Here is a 21,284-nt window from a genome sequence, read left to right as displayed (position 1 = left end):
AAAAAAAACGGACTTCAGTTCCCAGGATGCATTTGACTTATCGCCCTGTGGCCAATCGGGAAGCTCGTTACAGCCGCAGCGGAGAGCTGTATGTAAGGAGGAATGGCGCCGGTTGCTGCTGGAGCTCTGAAGTGAATCCTCCGCGGATTCTGACCACTGAGAGCAGATCTGTCGGTAGAGGTTGGTCCTTCTCTCACCATCTCTTACTTCTCTCTGTTCATTAACTGTCACGCATTTAATGTTTACCTATTAGCTAGCTGTCACAAGTCGGTGTCATTGGAAAGCATTGTTATTCTAATGGTGGACTACTGTATAATAGCTACATTTTTATAACATTTGTAACGTGTTGTAAATGTAAGAGTTTGAAAAAATGTTTTGGTGAATGTTTAATGTGATTTTGTTTTTCTTTTGTTTGTTATACATTATATTATATATTAAAAAAAACGTAACAGTTTTTCAATTAATACCAAGACCATGTGTTATGAGTTGGGGTTAATCATTCAGTCCAAATTAGTTTTAATTAGTTTAACAGTAGCATTGACTAATGGTAGTTGATGATTAGGCAGTAACAAATTGAGAGATTACACTAAATAAATACAACAAACCGTCATGTGGACCTGGACATGTAAAATGGTATTTTTTTTAACCATATTTGGTAACACTGTTGGATATCTCAAAAAAAGACATTGCGCTTTTCTTTCTTTTTGCGTTACATATTGAGATATGAATACATTTTCACCAGATATATCTCTGTAGGAAAGATTTTTTCATGTTTGACTGAAATAATTTTGTAAGGGAATGTATCTGCATAAAATATAATAAATTACAGGAAAACAATTAAAACTCTAATTCACATCTTGCTATGAGTACTGCAGATGTGCACATTGTGTCAGTGCTGAATTGATACGTTGTGCATTCCTAAAAAATCCGATATTTTTCCTTTATCAGGAGTATTACTGTTGACCACACCATATTATTATTATTAATAATAATAATAATAATAATAATAATAATAATAATAATAATAATACTGTGAAACTATTTTGATTAAACCTTTTCAGATATAGTAATATATTTTATAAACTGTTATAGTCAATGTCTTTACTTACTGTACAGAGTCATACACAAGCTGCACACGAAATCAAGAGGTGCTTTAATTAATTAACACAAAATTGGATGGATGTGTTGTATAAAATCAAGTCTCTCTTTTGTTATTTTTAATTTTTAGAAAACCTTTTACAATATTAAGTTACTATATTGATTTAAGAAAACAGTTAAAACAATTCAGTGTCTGAATTAATTGTTGAATGGACAATAGTTTTGCACACTTTTATATACAGTAAGTGAAAAACTGTATGTGAGACAAATGGTCTGTCAGAATTCACAATATTAAAAAAAACAGTAGGTGGCAAGTACTCAGATAATCCACTACTTAAACGTGCAGTAAGTGATCTGCCAAAATGCTATCCAGTTAGCATAATATTTTAACACAATATATTTAAACACAATCCCTCCCCTCAAAGTCTCGCCTCCTGAAACACGAATGCACACCGTAAACATGACAGTAGACAACCCACTAGATCATATAATTCGCCAGTAAGACAACTTTACAGAACTTTATAATACTACAAATCTGAATGAAAACTTTATTATATCTAGAAGGTTTTCAGTTGTGTGGCCAGCAAAACTTAATGTGTAATACATAATGTGCAATATTTCATGCATGCAAGGATCGCTGGTCTCACTCTCTTATACGCTTTGTCCTAAAGCAACTACTGCATGCTTAGTGGTTGGCCGGCGACGTGCAGGACACTTATTATTAAGCCATACCTGAGCATGTGAGCACGTCACAAGTTGTCATTGTTCAAAAATGAACCAATGTGATGTGAAAAACAATTTCACCTCAGCAAATCAGGGTAGGCGGAATAGCGATGTTTACTGATGTTTTGTTGTTAAAATAAATAAAAAACTACATTGTCGATGCTGTAAAAGGTTCCTTATGAAACTGAAAATAGTCACATCAATCTGTCGCCAGAAGATTTCAGTCGCTGAACATCACTTCTGTGCATATAACCCATTCGTAAAACAACTCAATTAACATCAGCTTTGCGTAACTAAAATAGTTTTAAATCATAACATTACCCGTCTAAGAGAAATACTTCAGCCATGGTGTCATCCTTCCTCCAGCAAGCAAAAGTCTAAAACGCCAATATTAATTCAGGATTAAAAAAAATGTTTTGATTGAGCATTTGTTTTCTCTGCTCTTACACCCCCGTGTGCAGCACAGATGTATAAATCTACATTTTTGATAGACAGTTTGGGCTATTTTTCAGAATTGTGGGAATTATCGGCCCAACAAATTCAACCAGCATAACAAAAATTTTTTGAAGACACCTACTGCACTTTTAACATTCTGTTTCCTGAGAACCACCTCACAATAGGAAAAAAATAAATAAAATAAATAAAAAATACGGCTGCAGCTTCTCGTTCATGTGCACCCTAATGTCCTATGACCAAAATTTATTTTACTCTTATTCATACTATATAAAATATACTTTATTATCATGTTGTGACATAACTTTAAAGGGTTAGTTAACCGAAAAGTTAAAATTTTCTTTTCAGTTTCTTACTGTCATGTAGTTTCAGTCACCTGAGGCATTTGTTTATCATCAGGACACAAATTAGTATATTTTAGATGAAATCTGAGAGCTCTCTTATTTTCCATGTTATGGTTTAGCTTAGAGTCCTGGAACACAAGAAAAGGAACCAAAAACTTTGCATGTTCTCCCTGCGATCGCGTGGGTTTCCTCCGGGTGCTCCAGTTCCCACCACAGTCCAAAGACATGCAGTACAGGTGAAATGGGTAGGCTAAATTGTCCGTAGTATCATAGTGTATGAATGTGTGTATGTGTGTGTTTGTGTGGATGTTTCCCAGAAATGGATTGCAGCTGGAAGGGCATCTGCTGTGTAAAAACGCTGGATAAGTTAACGATTCATTCCGCTGTGGCGACCCCGGATTAATAAAGGGACTAAGCCGACAAGAAAATGAATGAATGAATAAATGAATTCCTTCCATTAATATAGCGCTTTTCTGGACACTCAGTGTGCTTTACACATTTTTGGAGGGAATCTCCTCATCCACCACCAGTGTGCAGCATCCACCTGGATGATGCGACAGCAACCATATTGCGCCAGACCGCACACCACACACCAGCTGATTGGTGGAGAGGAGACAGAGTGATGATATGATATGGTGATAGTTAGGAGGTCATGCTGGACAGAGGCCAATGGGCACAATATGGCCAGGATGCCAGGCTTAAACCCCTACTCATTTTTAAAGGACATTCTGGGATTTTTAACGACCACAGAGAGCCAGGACCTCGGTTTAATGTCTCATTCTAAAGATAATGCTCACTGAGCAGAATAGAGTGCCCATCACTGTACTGGGGCATTAGGGCCCACAGAGACCACAGGTTGAACGTCCCTGCTGGTCTCACTAACACCACTTCAGGCTGCAACTTGGCTTTTCCATATGGTTTCCCGTCCATTTACTGACCGGGCACAGCGCTGCTTAGCTTCAGTGGGCAACCATGTGAGAGTTGCAGAGAGTTAGCTGCCAATTTCTGGATTTTAAACATCTTGGGACCATTGCTGTCTATGGAGGATGAGAAAGAGAGCTCTCAGATTTCATCTAAAATATATTAATTTGTTTTCTGCAGATGAACTAAGGTCTTGGGGAATTAGAACGACATGTTGTGGGAATCAATAACTGTTTTGAAAACCAATCCTTTAAATTCAAATAGAGAACCTATTGAGAGTGTTTCAACTTTGGACAATACCGACCATTACATGCTATTTTGCAATCTCCACTGGCATGCAAGTATTTATCTGTAATAATTAACTTTGGTTTGCAATAGTATCTGGAGGCAGACTTGGATTTGCAAGCTGGGACTGCAGATCTCAGACTTGCAATGTCAGGCATAATGCACTTAATGGAGTTAGTGATGTCACTCTGAGGGTTAGGGGTGGAGTTAGGTGTGCGCATTAAAAGCATTCAATGCTGCTCATTTTGCAACTCCACGAAATCTGCATCTCTCTGGGTTTGCGTTCTAGTAGTGAGGCCTAGATTCTTGATAAAAAGTTCAGATAAAAAGATTCTTCCCTGCATTTTAACAGTCATGCTACAGTAAATAAATTGTATTTTGTAGAGGCCTTCCTCATATTTGAATTCTGTGTCACTGTTTTTCAGTGTACAGTATTAACAATGGATGGTCCTCTGGTAAACTCTGGACTACCTCTGGAGACACAAACCGTGGTTTCTCCTGTACCCCAAACATCCACCAACTTAACCGCGAAACCTCGAGACAAGAGGAGGACTCCTGCATTCCTGTCCAACTTGGGCAAGGCTACCTTAAGAGGCATCCGCAAGTGCCCTCAGTGTGGTTACTACAATGGCACACGTGGTCTAAGCTGTAAAAACAAGGCTTGTGGTACAGTCTTCAGGGATGTGGACCACAGGACAGGACATTCAAAGAAAGGGGCTTCTGAAGTGGTTCAAGTTGTGACAGACAGTGGAGGCAGAGGGGGAGGTCTGCAGGTCTTCTCTGTGCGTCAACGGGGACGTGGCTCTGAACAACGAGGTTTTGTTGCATTAGCCCTAACAGATACAGCCATTACTACTGCAGACGGAACCGTGCTGACCCGTGTCAACGTCGGCCGGTGTTACATGCCCTCTTGCCAGCAGAATGAAAGTGACTCAACAGTTGACTTGGGGGTCAATCAGCAAGAGTCACAACCATCCAAAAGTCCCTGTACCCATGTGAAACAAGCAATGGAGTGTCAGATCCAAGCAACACCTCTGCCACTTAAAAGCTCTGTTCTGGAGGCTCTGGTGGCTTCCTCCCAGGCCAAGGCAGAGTTGTGGAGGCTGGCTACAGAGACACCTGGACCTTTAGTTCAGAGGGTCTCCAAAGGGACACTGATAGTAAAGTGTCAGCCAGGAGAAGCCCACCCTTTGGGATTGCTGCATCTTACAGTGGGTGTATTTGGTTTTAAAGAAAAGACTGAGGGTGCTGCACCCTTCCGATGTGCTTGTTATGCAGCCAATGTAAAGGGGGATTTAGTGACAAGAAGTGGGAATCAGTCTAATGTTCAAGGAGAAAATTCCCATGGACACAGTTTACCTGAATGTTGCCTGCACTTCTATGCCTGTGTTTGTGCCTTCAGGAGTGATGAGAAGCTGACCTCTGAGTTTTCAGCTTTTCTCAACTACAACATGAACGGTAAGTCCATGGTTTATCTTAGGGCTGTGTCCAATCTTGCACCTGCAGGACCTGAGTTTAGCTTTACTTTTCTTGTACACTGGATGTTACTAGAAATTGGATGTTTTTAAGGCCTTTTGGACCAATTTTTTTTTTCACATTTCCTAGATCCATTAGTGGAAGATCCCACTTTTTGGCATGTTCACATTATAGCAAATGGGCACTAATTTTAGTTTTTGGGACTCCAACTGGGGGAGTTAAATGCAAAACTACAGTGACATAAGAGTAAACTGATTTGGCAAATATTAAGACGCATTACTGAATATTCTGAAAATGTTCCCTGTAAACTGGGATGTAGCACTACATATTATAAGGTGATTTAAACCTCTTTGGGGTTTTAGTTTTATGGCCTATATTATAAAAATGAATGTGGTTTTTCATTTTGTAGTTTCAAATGTCTTGCTTATGTCTACATTCCATCTCTATTGTCTCTATTTATCAGGAGACTCCACAGCAAAATGAACGGCCAATTACTCTGGCGCATGATTCATGCAGCGATTTTAGAAAAAACTCTAAAACTTCTACACAGAGACTGCTGCTAGTTATTGGCCTGATGTTTAGAACTAGAACTAGCTCATTTAATAGTGGGTTCAGTATTCCTACCTTTAGGGAACAGTTAGTTTAGGGTTCAGTTGAACTTTGGAACAGTACTGTACTTTATATATGGTGTGCATTTTTGTGATAGAGATGCATTTCAGAAATGTTGTGTATTCCAGGCATTCAGCAGAGTGCAGACTCCATAGTTCTAGCTATATCTGAGTCTCAACAGCACTCTGAGTCTTTCATCTCTCATCGACCCAAGAGACACAAATTTGTGGAGTCCTCTACGGGTAAGTTAAAGCTCATGAACACAGACCAGCCTTCAACATGTCTGAAAGGCCTTTAACACATCTACTGCCTACTGTCTATGCGTACAGATTGTTGCAGTGCTATTGTACCATGGCTACAGCAGGCACAATGATATAATGCAGCAGTGGTCATTTGAAGTTACCTAGCTGGGAACTAGTACTGCGTAATATCATTGTACCTGCTGCAACTAAGACTGTAATGTAGACTTACAGCTGACTTACAGCTTAAGACTGTAATGTATCTAGACATATTGACCTAGAAAATAGCAACTTTTTATTTTCCGCCAGTCCTTTACGCAATGTAACTAAAGTCAAGCTTTAAATAGGAATATTGTCAAAAATTTTTGACTATATTGAGCTCGATGCTAATAGTCTAATCTCATTTAATTAGACTATGCTAAGCTAAGCAAAAAGTGCTTCCATTAAGGCTGATTTAAGGCTGATTTATACTTCTACGTCAAGTGTATGTGTATGGTCTGGCACAGCCTTCGCTCGGTCGCATTGTGCTCGCTGTGGATGACACCAACGATGATACCCAACTCTCAAAAATGTAACTACACGTCGCAATGATGTGTATCGCAAGCTCTGTGATTTGTCAGCTTGGTATCGCTGACAAGTGTGAGCGGTTCTGAGAGCCGCGAGACTAATGGGGCGAGTGCTTACAAGTGTCGAGTTCTGAGAGGTAGCTCCAGATATTTTGTGTTCACCTAATGATTAAAGTCGTTGCACGTAAATACCTGCGAAGAAACTCGACACAGAGGAACATAAAAACCTCAATGCCATCTAGCGTTTCGGAAGTGTTATTGCAGAGCAACACAAACAGCGCATAGAAGTATAAGTGCACGGCTACATGCAAGGCAGGTGCCGTGGTTCATGGCGGTCACTTAACGCAGAAGTATAAATCACGCCCCATTCACATGGGGTATCAACACTTCCCATTAATTTTCAATGCTTGATGTCAAGTGTTGCCAAACTGAATTCCGTTGGTGCTGCTTCAGCGGCGTTGCTTGCTGCAAAAGTTGTGAATTTCTCAACCTTTTAATTGGCAATGGAAGTGTCAGCCAATCAGATAACTCTATGCAAATTCCCTAGCTCAGACAGTCGCCGATTGTAGACTAATTTCATTGGCTGACGTGGCTATGATGATCGTGTCAACCCCATTTTCAGACACGCCCTCGGTCAGGTGTTAATGCTGAAGCCCCATGTGAATGCACGGCCAGCCCTTATACTTTTGCGTTAAGCGCACACGTATGGACTTGTCAGCCCTTGCTGTGGCTAACGCTGATGCTGATGGGCACCTCTCTAAAAATCGAACTACTTGTCGTAACGACGTGCAGCAACATGATTGGTTGGTTTGGCAACAAGATGAGCATGGTCAGTGTTAAGGGTCCGATGGATTTACAAGTGTCGAATCCTGTGAAGAAGCTCCAGATGGAAACTTTTGTTTTGTGTTCGCCTTATGATTAAAGTTGTTGCACGTCCGCCATTTCATGCTTCTGAATGATCAAGTTTTAGCTACTTAGCTACTACTAGTGTGCAAAAAAAAAAAAAAAACACCACAAAGAAACTCGACACAGAGGAACATAAAAACCTAGTGCCAGCTAGAGTTTCAGAAGTGTTATTGCAGAGCAACACAAACAGCGAGCAGAAATAAAAAGGCACAGCTACACACAAGGCTTGCATTGTGGGTCACGCCGATGACTAGACATAGGAGTATAGACCAGCCTTTAGACCCAGAGATCAGCTGAATGCATTAATAAATTACTACACTAAATGTTTTAACTATGGGGAACTTGCATGTTTTATAAAATGAGTTTTTTTTTCAAAATCCTACACTCTTTTTAACCCAAGGTTAGAAAGGTTGTTTCTGACAGCAAAATAATTATCCTGACCTGATAAGACACTAAATGTTGGCAACAGTAATGCAAAATGCAGCTTCTGTCTTCATTTTTGGTGTAATTGAAATGTAAAATCTGTTAAACTGAGCTGGAAATGTGACATTTTGTAAATGATGTATGTACCAATTTTATGGAAATCAGAGTTCTCTGTTGGCGCAGATTCTGTGTGGGCCTGCTTCTGGGGCTCAAAATAAATTTTTCCTGGAGTCTCTTCTTTTCCACCCACTGAAATCTGTCATTCATGTCTGAATGCTGCTTTAATGTTCTGCAGTTTCTCACCGCCGTCTCTGTAATCTGTTTTTCCTCTTTTATTTTTTTGGCTTTCTGGACCTGTTGTCGTTTCACTCAGCTTCCTCTGTGTCCTCTGCGTCTCTTCTGGCTGTCAAAGACACTTCTGCTCCAACCGTAAACCAGCGCAAACCTACTCACAGAAAACACTCCAGTTCTTCTGGGCTTAAGAACCCAGGTGCTCCAGATATTTCCATTTACTTTGCTTTTCTTCTTTGCTGTTTTCCTTTTTTTTTCAGCACTATTTCTTTCTTTGATATGGTTGCAAATACAAAACAGTTGATGGTTGCCCTTGAGAGATTTTATAATGACTCATTCAAGTCTGAAAATATAAATGATGCTCACATGGCTTTCATTATTTTAGCTGATTTTGATGTGTGTTATGTGCTGGGGTGAATAACACAGGAAGCAGTCAGCCGGTGGATGAGACGCATGTGTCACTGAGTTTCCAGAAGTGGTTGTCCAGTGTTACTGAGAGAATACATCAGACCATGCACTTCCAGTTTGATGGTAAGAGACTATTATGAAGAATTTCACAAAGTCTGTCAAGATCAAAAGAAAAAAAGAATTTTAAAGCAGCTTTACAAAAGGTGCACGTTATTGTATTACAATCAAAATCAGTGAAGTTACGTTTTAAGTACCATAACTATACTAGAAAGTATTTTAAAGTAATTAGCAACTAATAATGAAGTAATGTAGTAGCTTTTAACAGTTAAAGTTAGTATATACCTGCAGTGTATCTGTAAAGTATTCATAGCGCTTCACTTTTTCCAATTTTTTTTATTCCAAGTGGATTAAATTAATTTATTTCCTCAAAATTCTACACACAAAACCCCATAATGACAGTGTGAAAAAAAGTTTTTTAAATTTATTTTAATAAAAATTTATTTTAAATTTATTAAAAAGTAAAAAACCCTGAAAAATCACATGTATAATGGTGATCTCTTTTTTTAAGATGTTGCCATGGTGACTCGTAATATCTGCGCTCCATTGATAATGCCATTGATAAAGTCGCAGTGTGTGCGCTTAACTACTCAAAGTTCATCGACCTAACTCAGATCAGCTATTCTGAAACTGAAAGCTCTGAGTTTTTAATATTTCGGTGAATCAGCTCAGAGTTCAAGTTTAAACTCAGAGTTGGTTGAACATCCTTTCTGAAACAGGCCCCTGATGTCATATACCAATATACTTCTCCGAACTATGTGGATGCAACTTGGTCAGATTTTAATTAAAGATTACCAAAACAAATTGTTTTATATTCAGTGGATTACCTTGCATAGGTTAATTGTTCCCATTTAAAATTTTGCTTTCATTAATAACTCCAGTTAAATAAGAGGTGTTTGTCTTCAGATGTCATGCATTGCTGCAAACTTGTATTTCAGTCATACCTGTTAACATTGGGATTTGAAAATAAGAAATGTTTATATTCAAATCTCAACAGGATGACTCTCTTCATGATTGACTGTCATAAAAAATAAAAATGACTTAAAAACACTACAAATGAACACTAAGTGGTATTAAATAAGTCTGGAACAGCAGGAACTTATCCGATTGGAAGAAATATGCCTAGCCTCGCCCCCCTATTAGTGCAAAAACAAAACTCTGCCCCCTACTTCATATTCTCTTTCAGTTGGAAATACAGTACGTCTAAAATAAAACTGAAATAAAAGTAGTGCAGGATTGTATGCATAACGTATGACGACAGACACTGCTTATTTCACAGAATTTAAGTCATGAAATCAAAATTGCTCTATTTTACTAGTGCACATTGTAAGTCTTAATGTAAACAATTAATGTCAGTTAATCCACTGATAAAAAACTATTTTAGGATGAATTACAAATTTATCTTAGACGGGCTTTATGTAATTTAAATAGATAGTTATCCCAAAAATTTTAATTCTGTCAGTAATTGCTCATTTTCATGTCGCTTTCCAAACCCCTGAGACTTTCATTCATCTGTGGCCCTCCATAAAGCAAATGTCCTGACTCATTCAAGTGCAGAAAGATATGAGCTCTGTGCACTGAGCCTCATCCGAGACATGCACAACATGCATAAAGAGCACGGCGCTCTTGTAAATGTGCACCCTATACTGACACTGAGAAGAAACTGTTGAATAAAGTCTAAAATATATTCATTTGTGTTCTGAAGTTGAACAAAGGTCTCGTTGGTTTGGAAAAACATTAGGACGAGAAGTAATTAATAACATAATTTTAATTTTTTTTGGTGAACTGACCCTTAAGCATTTTGTTTCCCAATGAATTTCTACCTCATCAAACCTTTATACTTTCATATATTCATCTTAAACATTGAGTTTATATTGAATGGTTTTATGTGAGCAGGAAAGCCGGAGCCGCTGGTGTTTCACATTCCTCAAGCTTTCTTTAATGCACTACAGCAGCGTTTATCACTGGGCTCAAAGAAGAGAAGACTGCCTAATTACACCACTAGTGAGTAAAATATGTGTTACTTTATAATAATTGTCCTATTACATTTCCTGATTCTACACATTATATACAGAGCTCAGCATATACGAGTACACCCGTCACAAATCTCTCTTTAAAATGAATACTTTCTATAGGATGCTTTACAATATTAGACTTACCAGCCACTTTATTAGGTATACTTTACTAATACCGGGTTGGACCCCATTTTGCCTTCAGAACTGCCTTAATCCTTCGTGGCATAGATTCAACAAGGTACTGGAAATACTCCTCAGAGATTTTGCTCCATATTGACATGATAGCATCAAGCAGTTGCTGCCGATTTGTCACATCTATGATGCAAATCTCCCATTCCACCACATCCCAAAGGTGCTCTATTGGATTGAGATCTAGTGACTGTGGAGGCCATTTGAGTACAGTGAACTCATTGTCATGTTCAAGAAACCAGTCTAAGATGATTCGTGCTGATTTACTCAAAGTGTGTCAAGAAAATAACCCCACATCATTACACCACCACCACCAGCCTGAACCGTTAATACAAGGCAGGATGAATCCATGCTTTCATGTTGTTGATGTCAAATTTTGACCTTCCTATCCGAATGTCGTAGCAGAAATCGAGACTCATCAGACCAGGCTATGTTTTTCCAATCTTCTATTGTCCAATTTTGGTGAGCTGCTGTTGCCCATCCGCCGTTGTGCGGTCAGAGATGCTCTTCTGCATACCTTGGTTGTATCGAGTGGTTATTTGAGTTACTGTTGGCTTTCTATCAGCTTGAAACAGTCTGGCCATTCTCCTCTCACCTCTGGCATCAACAAGGCATTTGCGCCCACAGAACTGCCGCTCAATGGATATTTTCTCTTTTTCGGACCATTCTCTGTAAACCCTAGAAATGGTTGTATGTGAAAATCCCAGTAGATCAGCAGTTTCTGAAATACTCAGACCAGCCCATCTGGCACCAACAACCATGCCACAATCAAAGTCACTTAAATAATTTTTATTCTTTCTATCCCATTCTGTTGCTCGGTTTGAACTGCAGCAGATCGTCTTGACCATGTCTCCATGCCTAAATGCATTAAGTTGCTGCGATGGGATTGGCTGATTAGAAATTTGCGCATATACATTAGATTAGTCAGTACTAAAGGCAAAACTAAAGCTAATCTAACAATATACCTTTTGAAAACAGTCCAAAGATTAGCAGCCCAAATTTTAAAAAGGAGAAAAATCAAGATACATAAGATATATTTTAATAAATTTTAATAAATATATCTGATTATTAACCTGTTTTGTTCAAATGCACCAAAATATATTACCTACAGATGAAGTCAGAATTATTAGCCCTCCTGAATAATTAGCCCACTGTTTATCCCCCCTCCCCAGTTTCTGTTAACACATTTCTAAACATAATAGTTTTATTAACTAATTTCTAATAACTGATTTCTTTAATCTCTGACACGATGACAATACATAATATTTTACTAGATATTTTTCAAGATACTAGTATTTAGCTGAAAGTGCCATTTTAAAGGCTTAATTAGGTTAATTAGGCAAGTCATTGTATAATGATAGTTTTTTCTGTAGACAATTAAACAAATACTGCTTAAGGACTAGTAATACTATGCCAAAAATTGAATACTGTTTTTATTCTAGTCGAAATAAAACAAATCAAAATAAAGAAAATATTATAGAAAGACAATAAATTTTGACTTCAATTGTATAATCACTGAGAAATGGATAAAATATTCTTTTTTTTAAATGAGGTGTTCTTATTTATGCTGAGCACTGTACCTATAATAAATTCTTCATTTAATACTTTGTCATTTTTGTTTTTAGCATTTGTGCGTGATGATGCTTTGCCTCTTGGCTCTTTCTCTAAATACACCTGGCACATTACCAACTTGATGCATGTGAAAAGAATATTTGATACACCAGAGGTGTGTACTAGTTTTCTGCCTTGTTTTCTGGCCATAACATGTGTGGGCAGCATATGAATGATGGTACTCTGTTTGAACAGTTGCCTCTGGAACTCACTCGAAGCTTTGTAAAGAACAGTGACGGCTCCTATTCACTGTACCGCTGTCGAGAGACCCCTCTTGATCCTGGATCTGACACGTCCCACCATTCACGCATCAATAAGCCTTTGGCCATCAGACCGTTGGAGCTACGCACATTCCTTAGAGTTGGTGGGTGGATATGTTCACTTAATCTGATTTTATTTTTCACTGCAATGTACTGAACAGCAAAAAGGTCGCTGGTTTGAGCCCTGGCTGGATCAGTTAGCATTTTTGTGTGGAGTTTGCATGTTCTCCCTGTGTTGGTGGTGGGTTTCCTCTAAGTGGTTTGGTTTCCCCCACAGTCCAAAGACATGCACTATAGGTGAATTGAATAAGCTAAATTGGTCATAGTGCATGTGTAGGTTTGAATACAAGAGTGTATGGGTGTTTCCCAGTGCTGGGTTGTGGCTGGAAGGGCATCCGCTGTGTAAAACACATGCTGGACACGTTGGCGGTTTATTCTGCTGTGGCGACCCCAGATTAATAAAGCAACTAAGCCGAAAAGAAAATTACTGAATGAATGAACTGTACAGTTCGACAAGGGTTGGTTTGCTCCAGTTTAGTTTTGCTTGGCTCAGTTTGCATTTAATGGTTTAGTACAGTTTAAAGGGATAGTTCACCACAAATTTTTAATTCTGTTATTATTTACACACCTAAATGTCGTTCCAAACCCCTGAGAGCTTTGATATACAAATTGAGATATTTTAAATTAAATCTGAGAGCTCTCTCATCCTCTGCAGCCTGCAATTTTCCTGGCTTGTTTTATGTCCATAACTGTTACAGCCCAAAACCCAAAACTGGCTGGAATAATAACATCAAGGTTTGAGCCGAACATATGAAAGGACACAGATGCTATAAAATTGAAGATATTAAATATGAAATTGAAGATTTTCAAAAGAGATAACAAAATATTAACAAATCATGTAGACAGGTAGGGCAGCAAAACAAAACAGTTCCCTGACTGACAGTTCCCTGTCCATTAACTGTTCTTAATGGACAGATCTTACCTAAAGCTCCCGTGAAAGGATTAAAAAACAGGTAAGTCTTACAGGCAACTGCTTTACTTTGCTGAGCTAAATAAATAACAAAACATGACTAATACTATCCACTACCTGCTACAAAAACAAAGTAATAAAATAAACAAACTACTAAACACATATGAAAGCTAAAGATCAAAAAGTTAACAAAACACTGAGTACGTTTACATGGACACCAATCATTAGATTTTAATGCGATTAAGAAAACACTCTGATTAAGCGTTAACAATGTAAACAGCAATTTTTGCTTAATTGTATTAGATTAAGGCATAATCAAACTAATGAGAATCAAATTAAGACATGTGGAGTATGCCGATTTTAGTCGCATTATTGAAGTGCATTACAGACATGTAAACACCTTAATCGAACTAATACCGACATGTAGGATTTTCGCCGTGTTTTGCAACAGGATAGGCCACACACGCACACCCACACACACTCTTTGCACCTACCGAGTAAGTGCAGACCACAGACATGGTGCATCGTGAAATGTGAAGTTTTTTTTTTTTCCATTCAGCATGAACTTCTATTAAACTACACTCTTCCAGCAGTTCATAGTTGCATCCAATATCTTGTTTGTCAAGGGGGGCATGCATGAAATGATCCTAAATGAAAGTGAAAGTGCCAAACTGCAGTTAAAGTCGACAAATTTAAAAAGAAACACCCGAAATTACAAAAAACTCCGGAGGAAATGCGGATAGTGCGGTGATGCGATGACATTAATCAAATTATGCGTTATAACATGTAAAACGGGATCAAGAAAGTAACATTCAAAGAGCATCTCATGTAAACACCTTAATCGAACTAATACCGACATGTAGGATTTTCGCTGCGTCTTGCAACAGGATAGGCCACACACGCACACCCACATGTGCACACACTCTTTGCACCTACCGAGTAAGTGCAGACCACAGACATGGTGCATCGTGAAATGTGAAGTTTTTTTTTCCATTCAGCATGAACTTCTATTAAAACTACACTCTTCCAGCAGTTCATAGTTGCATCCAATATCTTGTTTGTCAAGGGGTGCATGCATGAAATGTTCCTAAATGAAAGTGAAAGTGCCAAACTGCAGTTAAAGTTGACAAATTTAAAATGAAACACCCGAAATTACATTAAACTCCGGAGGAAATGCGGATAGCCCAGTGATGCGATGACAATAATCAAATTATGCGCTATAACATGTGAAACAGGATCAAGAAAGTAACATTCAAAGAGTATCTCATGTAAATGCCTTAATTTATTATTGTCTTAATTAGATTAAGGCAAATAATTCGATTACTGATGTCCATGTAAACTTAGTCACTGGAAAGAGCACAATGCGGATTGATCCTGGCATGCGCGGAGCACTGCCAGCCAGACAGCCTAAGCACAAGCCAATGAGTGCGAGCGAAAGAGCCGAGAGAGACTGAGCGCCAGCCCGCCACTGCCATCAGCTTTATATACGGGGAATCCCCAGTGACGTCACCGTCGTCATCCAATCCGGACAAGCCATTTGAAAACTCAAACAAGTGCAGAAAGTGCACAACCATAGCAAATAAATAAACAAATAAAATAAATAAAATCAGACCCGCGTAAAAAGAACAATATTAAAAAACATAGTCAAAGCAGACCGTATGTTGTCAGTGGTTCAAATGAAATACTTTTAGGCTATGAGAATTCCATTTGTACACACGTAAAAAAAAAAAAACAATAAAAAACTTTATTCAACAGTTTCTTCTCCTGCGTGTTAGTATAGAGGGTGTGTTGATGAGACCTGTGTGTTGTTGTATATCCTTAATGCAACTTCCTCTTTTGTAAATAAAGGACAGGTGCATCGCACCTATACAGTATTTTTTATTTAAAGGGCACCTATGATAAAAATCAACTTGCTGTTTGGACAGAACTGTGTGTAGGTAATAGTGTGTCCACAGTCATATTGGAGTGATATAAACACAATAAGTCTCTTATTTTAAATTACCTCATGTTAAAGAGCCCCTAATATACATTAAAAAGGGTCATATTTTGGTTATTTGGGTCTCAAACAACATACTGATGTACATGCAAGGTCAAAAAACACTTTCATGGTCTTATAATATGAATTTATTTTACCTAATTATCCCAGCGACTCCCATAGGATTCGTTCAGTGATTCATTTGTTCCCAAACCCCTTTGCGCGAAGCTAATCTGTGCTGATTGGACCAATGACAGCCTGTTGCGATTGGTAGACTGTTGCGATTGGTTCAGCTGTCAGACAGTAAAATGTCTAGCGCGGTTTGTCAAGCCCCCGGGTCGCCAACATTGGTATAGGATCCGATCGCAGCGGACGCTCGAAACACGCTTCATAGTAAATTTATTTATTATTTTGTTATTCAGACACCTTACTCACGAAAGCAGTGTAGTTAAACACCAGCATATTGCTCCATTTTTAACTATGACACACATTTAGTATTGATCCATACAGCAGCAAAAGCTAAACTATTTTGAACCTTGACCGCTGCACGTGTGTAGGATCAGCTGACAGTGGCCATAGCAATGACAAACGGCAGTGGAACGCGAGCTCACAAACACATTTAAATCCGTAAACTAAGCGGCGTTTTCAACGTGGCATTAGACGTGTTATGAGAATTTAAAGTCTTAACCTGATACAGTGCAAGCGGTTACAAGTAGCTAAACACAATTAAATACATCATTTGCAAGCTAGAGAATGCAAGGAGACAGCCTTTTACTTACACTAATAAAATTAGGCCAGGTGTGATTCCATTAATTCTTTTAATGGGATTTTAATGGAATTCTTTAGCCATGTCACATTGAAACGGCTAAAGACTCGTTATCAAGATGATTCATTCGAACCACTTTGAGTCGGCTTTTTTTTTTTTTTAAGCTTAGTTCACACTACAGGATTTTAAACATCGGCAGATAGCTGTTCTGTTCACACTTCATGACTTGATTTTGTGTCTTTTAATCGCTGTGGTGTTCACACTACGCGACACTACATAAATGATCCAAAAGAGGGGGGTCACACACAACAAGATCTGACAGCAACTAGTTCCCCAACAGCTCAGTCCAGCTACCAGACCACAGCCAATGAAATGTTAAGGGAGGAGTTGTCAGAAAAAGCTGAACACTATTGGCTGCGTCTCTGCTGATTACATCACTGACAGTGTTTCAAGCTTTCAAGGACGCATTTAAAAATATTGTCACTTAGCTCATGCATAAGCGGATTGATCGCTCATCTGCAAGGCTCGAGTGGACTAATAATTTTAAATTATAAATTTAATTTTTGTTATTTAATAACTATTTGAAATAAAACTAACATATCAATAACACCCTAACATTTCCAAAATATCTGTGTATTTCTTTCTAACATTGTTATTTTTAAATTACAAAACAGTAAAGAACTGAGCATTTCTACATTTAATTAGCATATTGGTCAAAATGACTGCATGCATGTCTGCTACTTATGTCTGTGACTTTAAATATTTGTGCATTTTTTTTGCCTAGCAACTTCCTGCTAACATAAACAAAACTGTCTGATAGCAAAAACATAAATTTACTTTAGATATATCTATCAAAACAGCTTGAACAGAATGAAGCAAGTGCATCGATGGCCATTCTGCCCAATCACAGACGTTTCTGTTGAGCTCCTTAGCACACAGGGATTCAGCTCATGCTGATATGCTCTCTCATTGGCTGCAGCTCGTCACTACATCTGACCGCACGTGGGGTCGAGTCGGCCGACTGCTCTGAAATATTCAGCATGCTAGATATTGGATATCTGTCTGTGAGGTGTCGGCGACGCTTTAGCAAGCCTCTTTGATGGGTTGTTCTGTAGTGCACACATAAAGACTGGCGAGCGCCGTGCACCCGCAGATTTTTTCCCCGATTACAGGCTTTAAATCAGGGGTCACCAATCTCGGTCCTGGAGGGCCGGTGTCCCTGCAGGGTTTAGCTCCAACCTGCCTCAACACACCTGCCTGGATGTTTCAAGTATACCTAGTAAGACTGTGATTAGCTTGTTCAGGTGTGTTTGATTAGAGTTGGAGCTAAAATCGGTAGGGCACCGGCCCTCCAGGAACAAGTTTGGTGACCACTGCTTTAAATCCTCTAATATGAACTAGGCTTTAGATGAATCAATAGTTTTAAAAACTGTTTACTTTCTGATTTATGCCTTAGCTGGATATTTAACTTTACTTAGAGCTGTGTTGCACACTACATTGAAGGTCATTTTCGAAAACCCATAATAGTTGCTCTTTAAAGGGCCATGACACCCCCCACTTTCGGTTAAAGTCTACTTCAGAATTTTTTCAAAAGATGCATGATTAATGGGCGTCGAGCTCAGTGAGCATAGGGCAGGAGTGGGCGTGGCCAGCAAGGGAGAAGGGGAGCGAACAACTGTTGTTGACAGTTAGCTCACAAAATGAGACACAAACCATGAGGAGACGCAAGAGTTTATAGTTCACAAAGTTAAAATGCAAAGAAATAAACAGTAATTTAATGCCCTGCTACATTTGTTATTCGTAATTTCATATACACATAACCACAATTTATATCATTATAAAAATAAGTGTGTCCATGTAAACATGTATGAGGATTCTCCCTCGATCCCCGGGTCTAAATTATTGATCTGATTGCAGACTAAGTGCAGCAGGTCTCCTGACCTGCCTATTTTAACCATTAGCCCTGCTGGTAATATAGAGGACACAGCAGCACGGCGATGTGTCTGAATGTGAACGAACTCCTGATAAAAGTCAACGTACGCCATTCTTCAATTCTCGTACTGCTCTCCCGACAAAAATGCTTGCAGCACACACACAGCTTTGCTGAATGATCGGCCCTGACAAGATCGCGGGGAAAAACATGCAACTAACCCCGTGGATCATGGAAACAAACACATACGAGCCTTCATGAACGGCTACTGCGTGCCGTGGGTCTGTGTCTCACAGCTTGCTTGAAACTCGCAGGTCTGCCTTGCCTTCGGAAAGCACATGCTCTCATGAATAATTAAGCAGCCGGCTCTTCTCATAGGATAAGAAAACTCCGCTATGAATAATAATGAGAAACCGACGCATCATCATTGCACTTGCAGTACTGCGGTACGTCGCCGATTTTGATCCCGCCCCAAAAATCATTTTAAACCCGGAAGCTGAAATTAGCTGACAAAAGCTCAAAATTATCCAGTTTTCCCCACAATTAAAGCTGACAGGTGCTAACATAGTGTTAACTGTGCTCAACACACACACATCTGTTAATATAAAAATAAGTTCTCCAGGGTGTCCTGAACCTTTAAAATAGGATACATATCCTTCCCATTTTGAGGCCCACCGCAACGTGACGTAGGAGTGAGGTTTTCCTTGCGTGTAATCATATCCACAAGACAGGACGTGCGAAAAAAGCAACTGGTATTAAAAGATCTGTTCAGCTCTCTGTGATCATCAATCATCATCAAACGTAACATTTAATCAGGTTGTTTTATACATTAACAAAACGGATATCCATACAGCAGAGAATATTAACATGTATCGTGTCACATTTAACTTGTAAAAACTAAACGTGTATGTGTGTGTGTGCATGCACGTGAGTGTACTTAATAACGACATTGTGTGAGACTCATTGCTGCAGAAAGGCTTGATTTAACTCCACAACAAACATATCAAATAACCATTGGGAAAGTCCTCACTGTAGTAAGGGAGATCTGCTTCCTTCTTGTCTGTCACTGTGCTGTTTGGCCACAGAAGGCTGTGGCTCTGACATGCATGTGGGAATGGTGGGCGGGGAGAACCACCTAATTTGCATTAAAGGCACAGGTAACAAAAACAGCTAAAATGTCATAACAGCTCAATTTTAGATTATAAATTAGTATTCAATAATCGAATTTTCATTATCTGATTAAAAAAAATTATAGTAAATACTGTAAAAAAAAATCCTAGTACTGTTAAATGTCATTTGGGAAATATTTAAAAAAGATTTCACCGAAGGGCTAATCATTTTGACTTCAACTATATCCAAGTGTGGAGCATAAATTGTCTGAATACAATGTTTGAATGGTACATCTCTAGTTATCTGTCAGTGTATTGTTGTTTGTGGCTGACCCACTGTGGTATGATCTCACAGGGACATGCAGTGCTGAGCAGACAGAGCCAGTGCCTTTCGTGATCGAGTGGATCCCAGACATCCTTCCACACTCACAGGTGGGAGAGCTGAGGATCCGATTTGAGTACGGCCATCAGTTGGGCAGTAAACCAGAGCATTGCAAGAGCTCTGCTGGGACAGAGAGAACTGAGCAAACGATTGCAGACGCCATCACTCAGCAGTGAGTAAGTTACAGTAGAAGACTAAGATTATCATGCAGTTTAGCAATTACAATTCACCATTGGCTTGAACGTTGTGGACATTTTTTATTGCACTTAGGAAATATGCTGGCAATGAGGTGCTACTCAGGAAAATGGTCATTGTTATGTTACAGACAAACTGTTGTAAATATTACAGCTCTAAATATATAGAAACAGAAACAACCAACAAAATGTATACAAAATAATATAATGTGAAATGTTTTCTGCTGTTCAAAAATTATTCATACTCATAAGTTTCTGAATAATGGAGTTTTAACAGTTTTGTTTATGAACACAATCTCCAAACTGTAGAAACTTGTATAGTTCAGCTGACAGTTGGAAAAATAACAATAAAAGATATTCATTTTACAGAAATCTTGTAATCTTGACACTCTTTAATGTTTATTTGTATAAAACAGAAACTGAGGTTTACTGAAAAAATGGCATTTGCTTTTTGTTCAAACTGCCTATTTACAATAAGCTGAAACAACATAATTCTTGAGTTTTTTGGGGACAACTTAATTGCTTTATGTTCAATTAAAATAATTAGTAAAACTAATAAGTTAACTTAATTCCTTGATGTTGTCCTAACACAAATTTATTGTGTGGAACCCAGCAGTTTCACAGTGTTAATTAAGAGTGTTGTTTTTATACTGTAAAAAAAAGATAAATTTTTAATTAGGGGTCGCCACAACGGAATAAACCACCAACGATTCTAGCATATGTTTCACTCAGCGGATGCCCTCCCAGCTGCAACCCAATCGTGGGAAAAACCCATACACTCTCACATTCACACACATACAATAGAGTCAATTTAGTTTATTCACATCACCAATTCCGCATGTCTTTTGACTGTGGGGGAAACCGGAGCACCTGGAGGAAACCCACGCGAACACTGGGTGAACATGCAAACTCCACACAGAAATGCCAACTGAACCAGCTGAGGCTCGAACTAGCAAGCTTCTTGCTTTTAACCAATGCTACAAGACTAAAGTATACAAAGGTATAATTACTTTCAGTTCACTATAGTTAATATACACTCATTGGTCACTTTTATTAGGTATACCTGTCCAACGGCTCGTTAAAA

General features: G+C 38.7%; 1 protein-coding gene across 4 annotated transcripts; it reads left to right on the top strand.

Moving 5' to 3' along the window:
• Positions 1–94: 94 nt before the first annotated feature.
• Positions 95–20,572, top strand: si:ch211-127d4.3. Of its 4 annotated transcripts, XM_087254262.2 has the most exons (9): positions 95–180; positions 4,250–5,282; positions 6,038–6,151; positions 8,417–8,533; positions 8,761–8,865; positions 10,696–10,803; positions 12,629–12,729; positions 12,810–12,978; positions 19,980–20,572. In XM_087254262.2, the coding sequence occupies exons 2-9, from the start codon at positions 4,265–4,267 to the stop codon at positions 20,180–20,182; spliced, it is 1,935 nt and encodes a 644-aa protein (XP_087110388.1). In that variant the 5' UTR covers positions 95–180; positions 4,250–4,264; the 3' UTR covers positions 20,183–20,572. The 4 variants fall into 4 exon arrangements, with proteins under 4 accessions (XP_087110388.1, XP_087110389.1, XP_087110390.1 ...); XM_087254263.2 differs by lacking the exon at positions 8,417–8,533; XM_087254264.2 differs by lacking the exons at positions 10,696–10,803; positions 12,629–12,729; positions 12,810–12,978.
• Positions 20,573–21,284: the final 712 nt, after the last annotated feature.

This window comes from Danio rerio, chromosome 5 (genome assembly GCF_052040795.2).
Source record: "Danio rerio strain M-AB ecotype USA chromosome 5, GRCz13ab, whole genome shotgun sequence".
NCBI lineage: Eukaryota > Metazoa > Chordata > Actinopteri > Cypriniformes > Danionidae > Danio > Danio rerio.
Note: the sequence above shows the minus strand (reverse complement) of the source record. Positions and strands in the feature narration are given on the sequence as shown.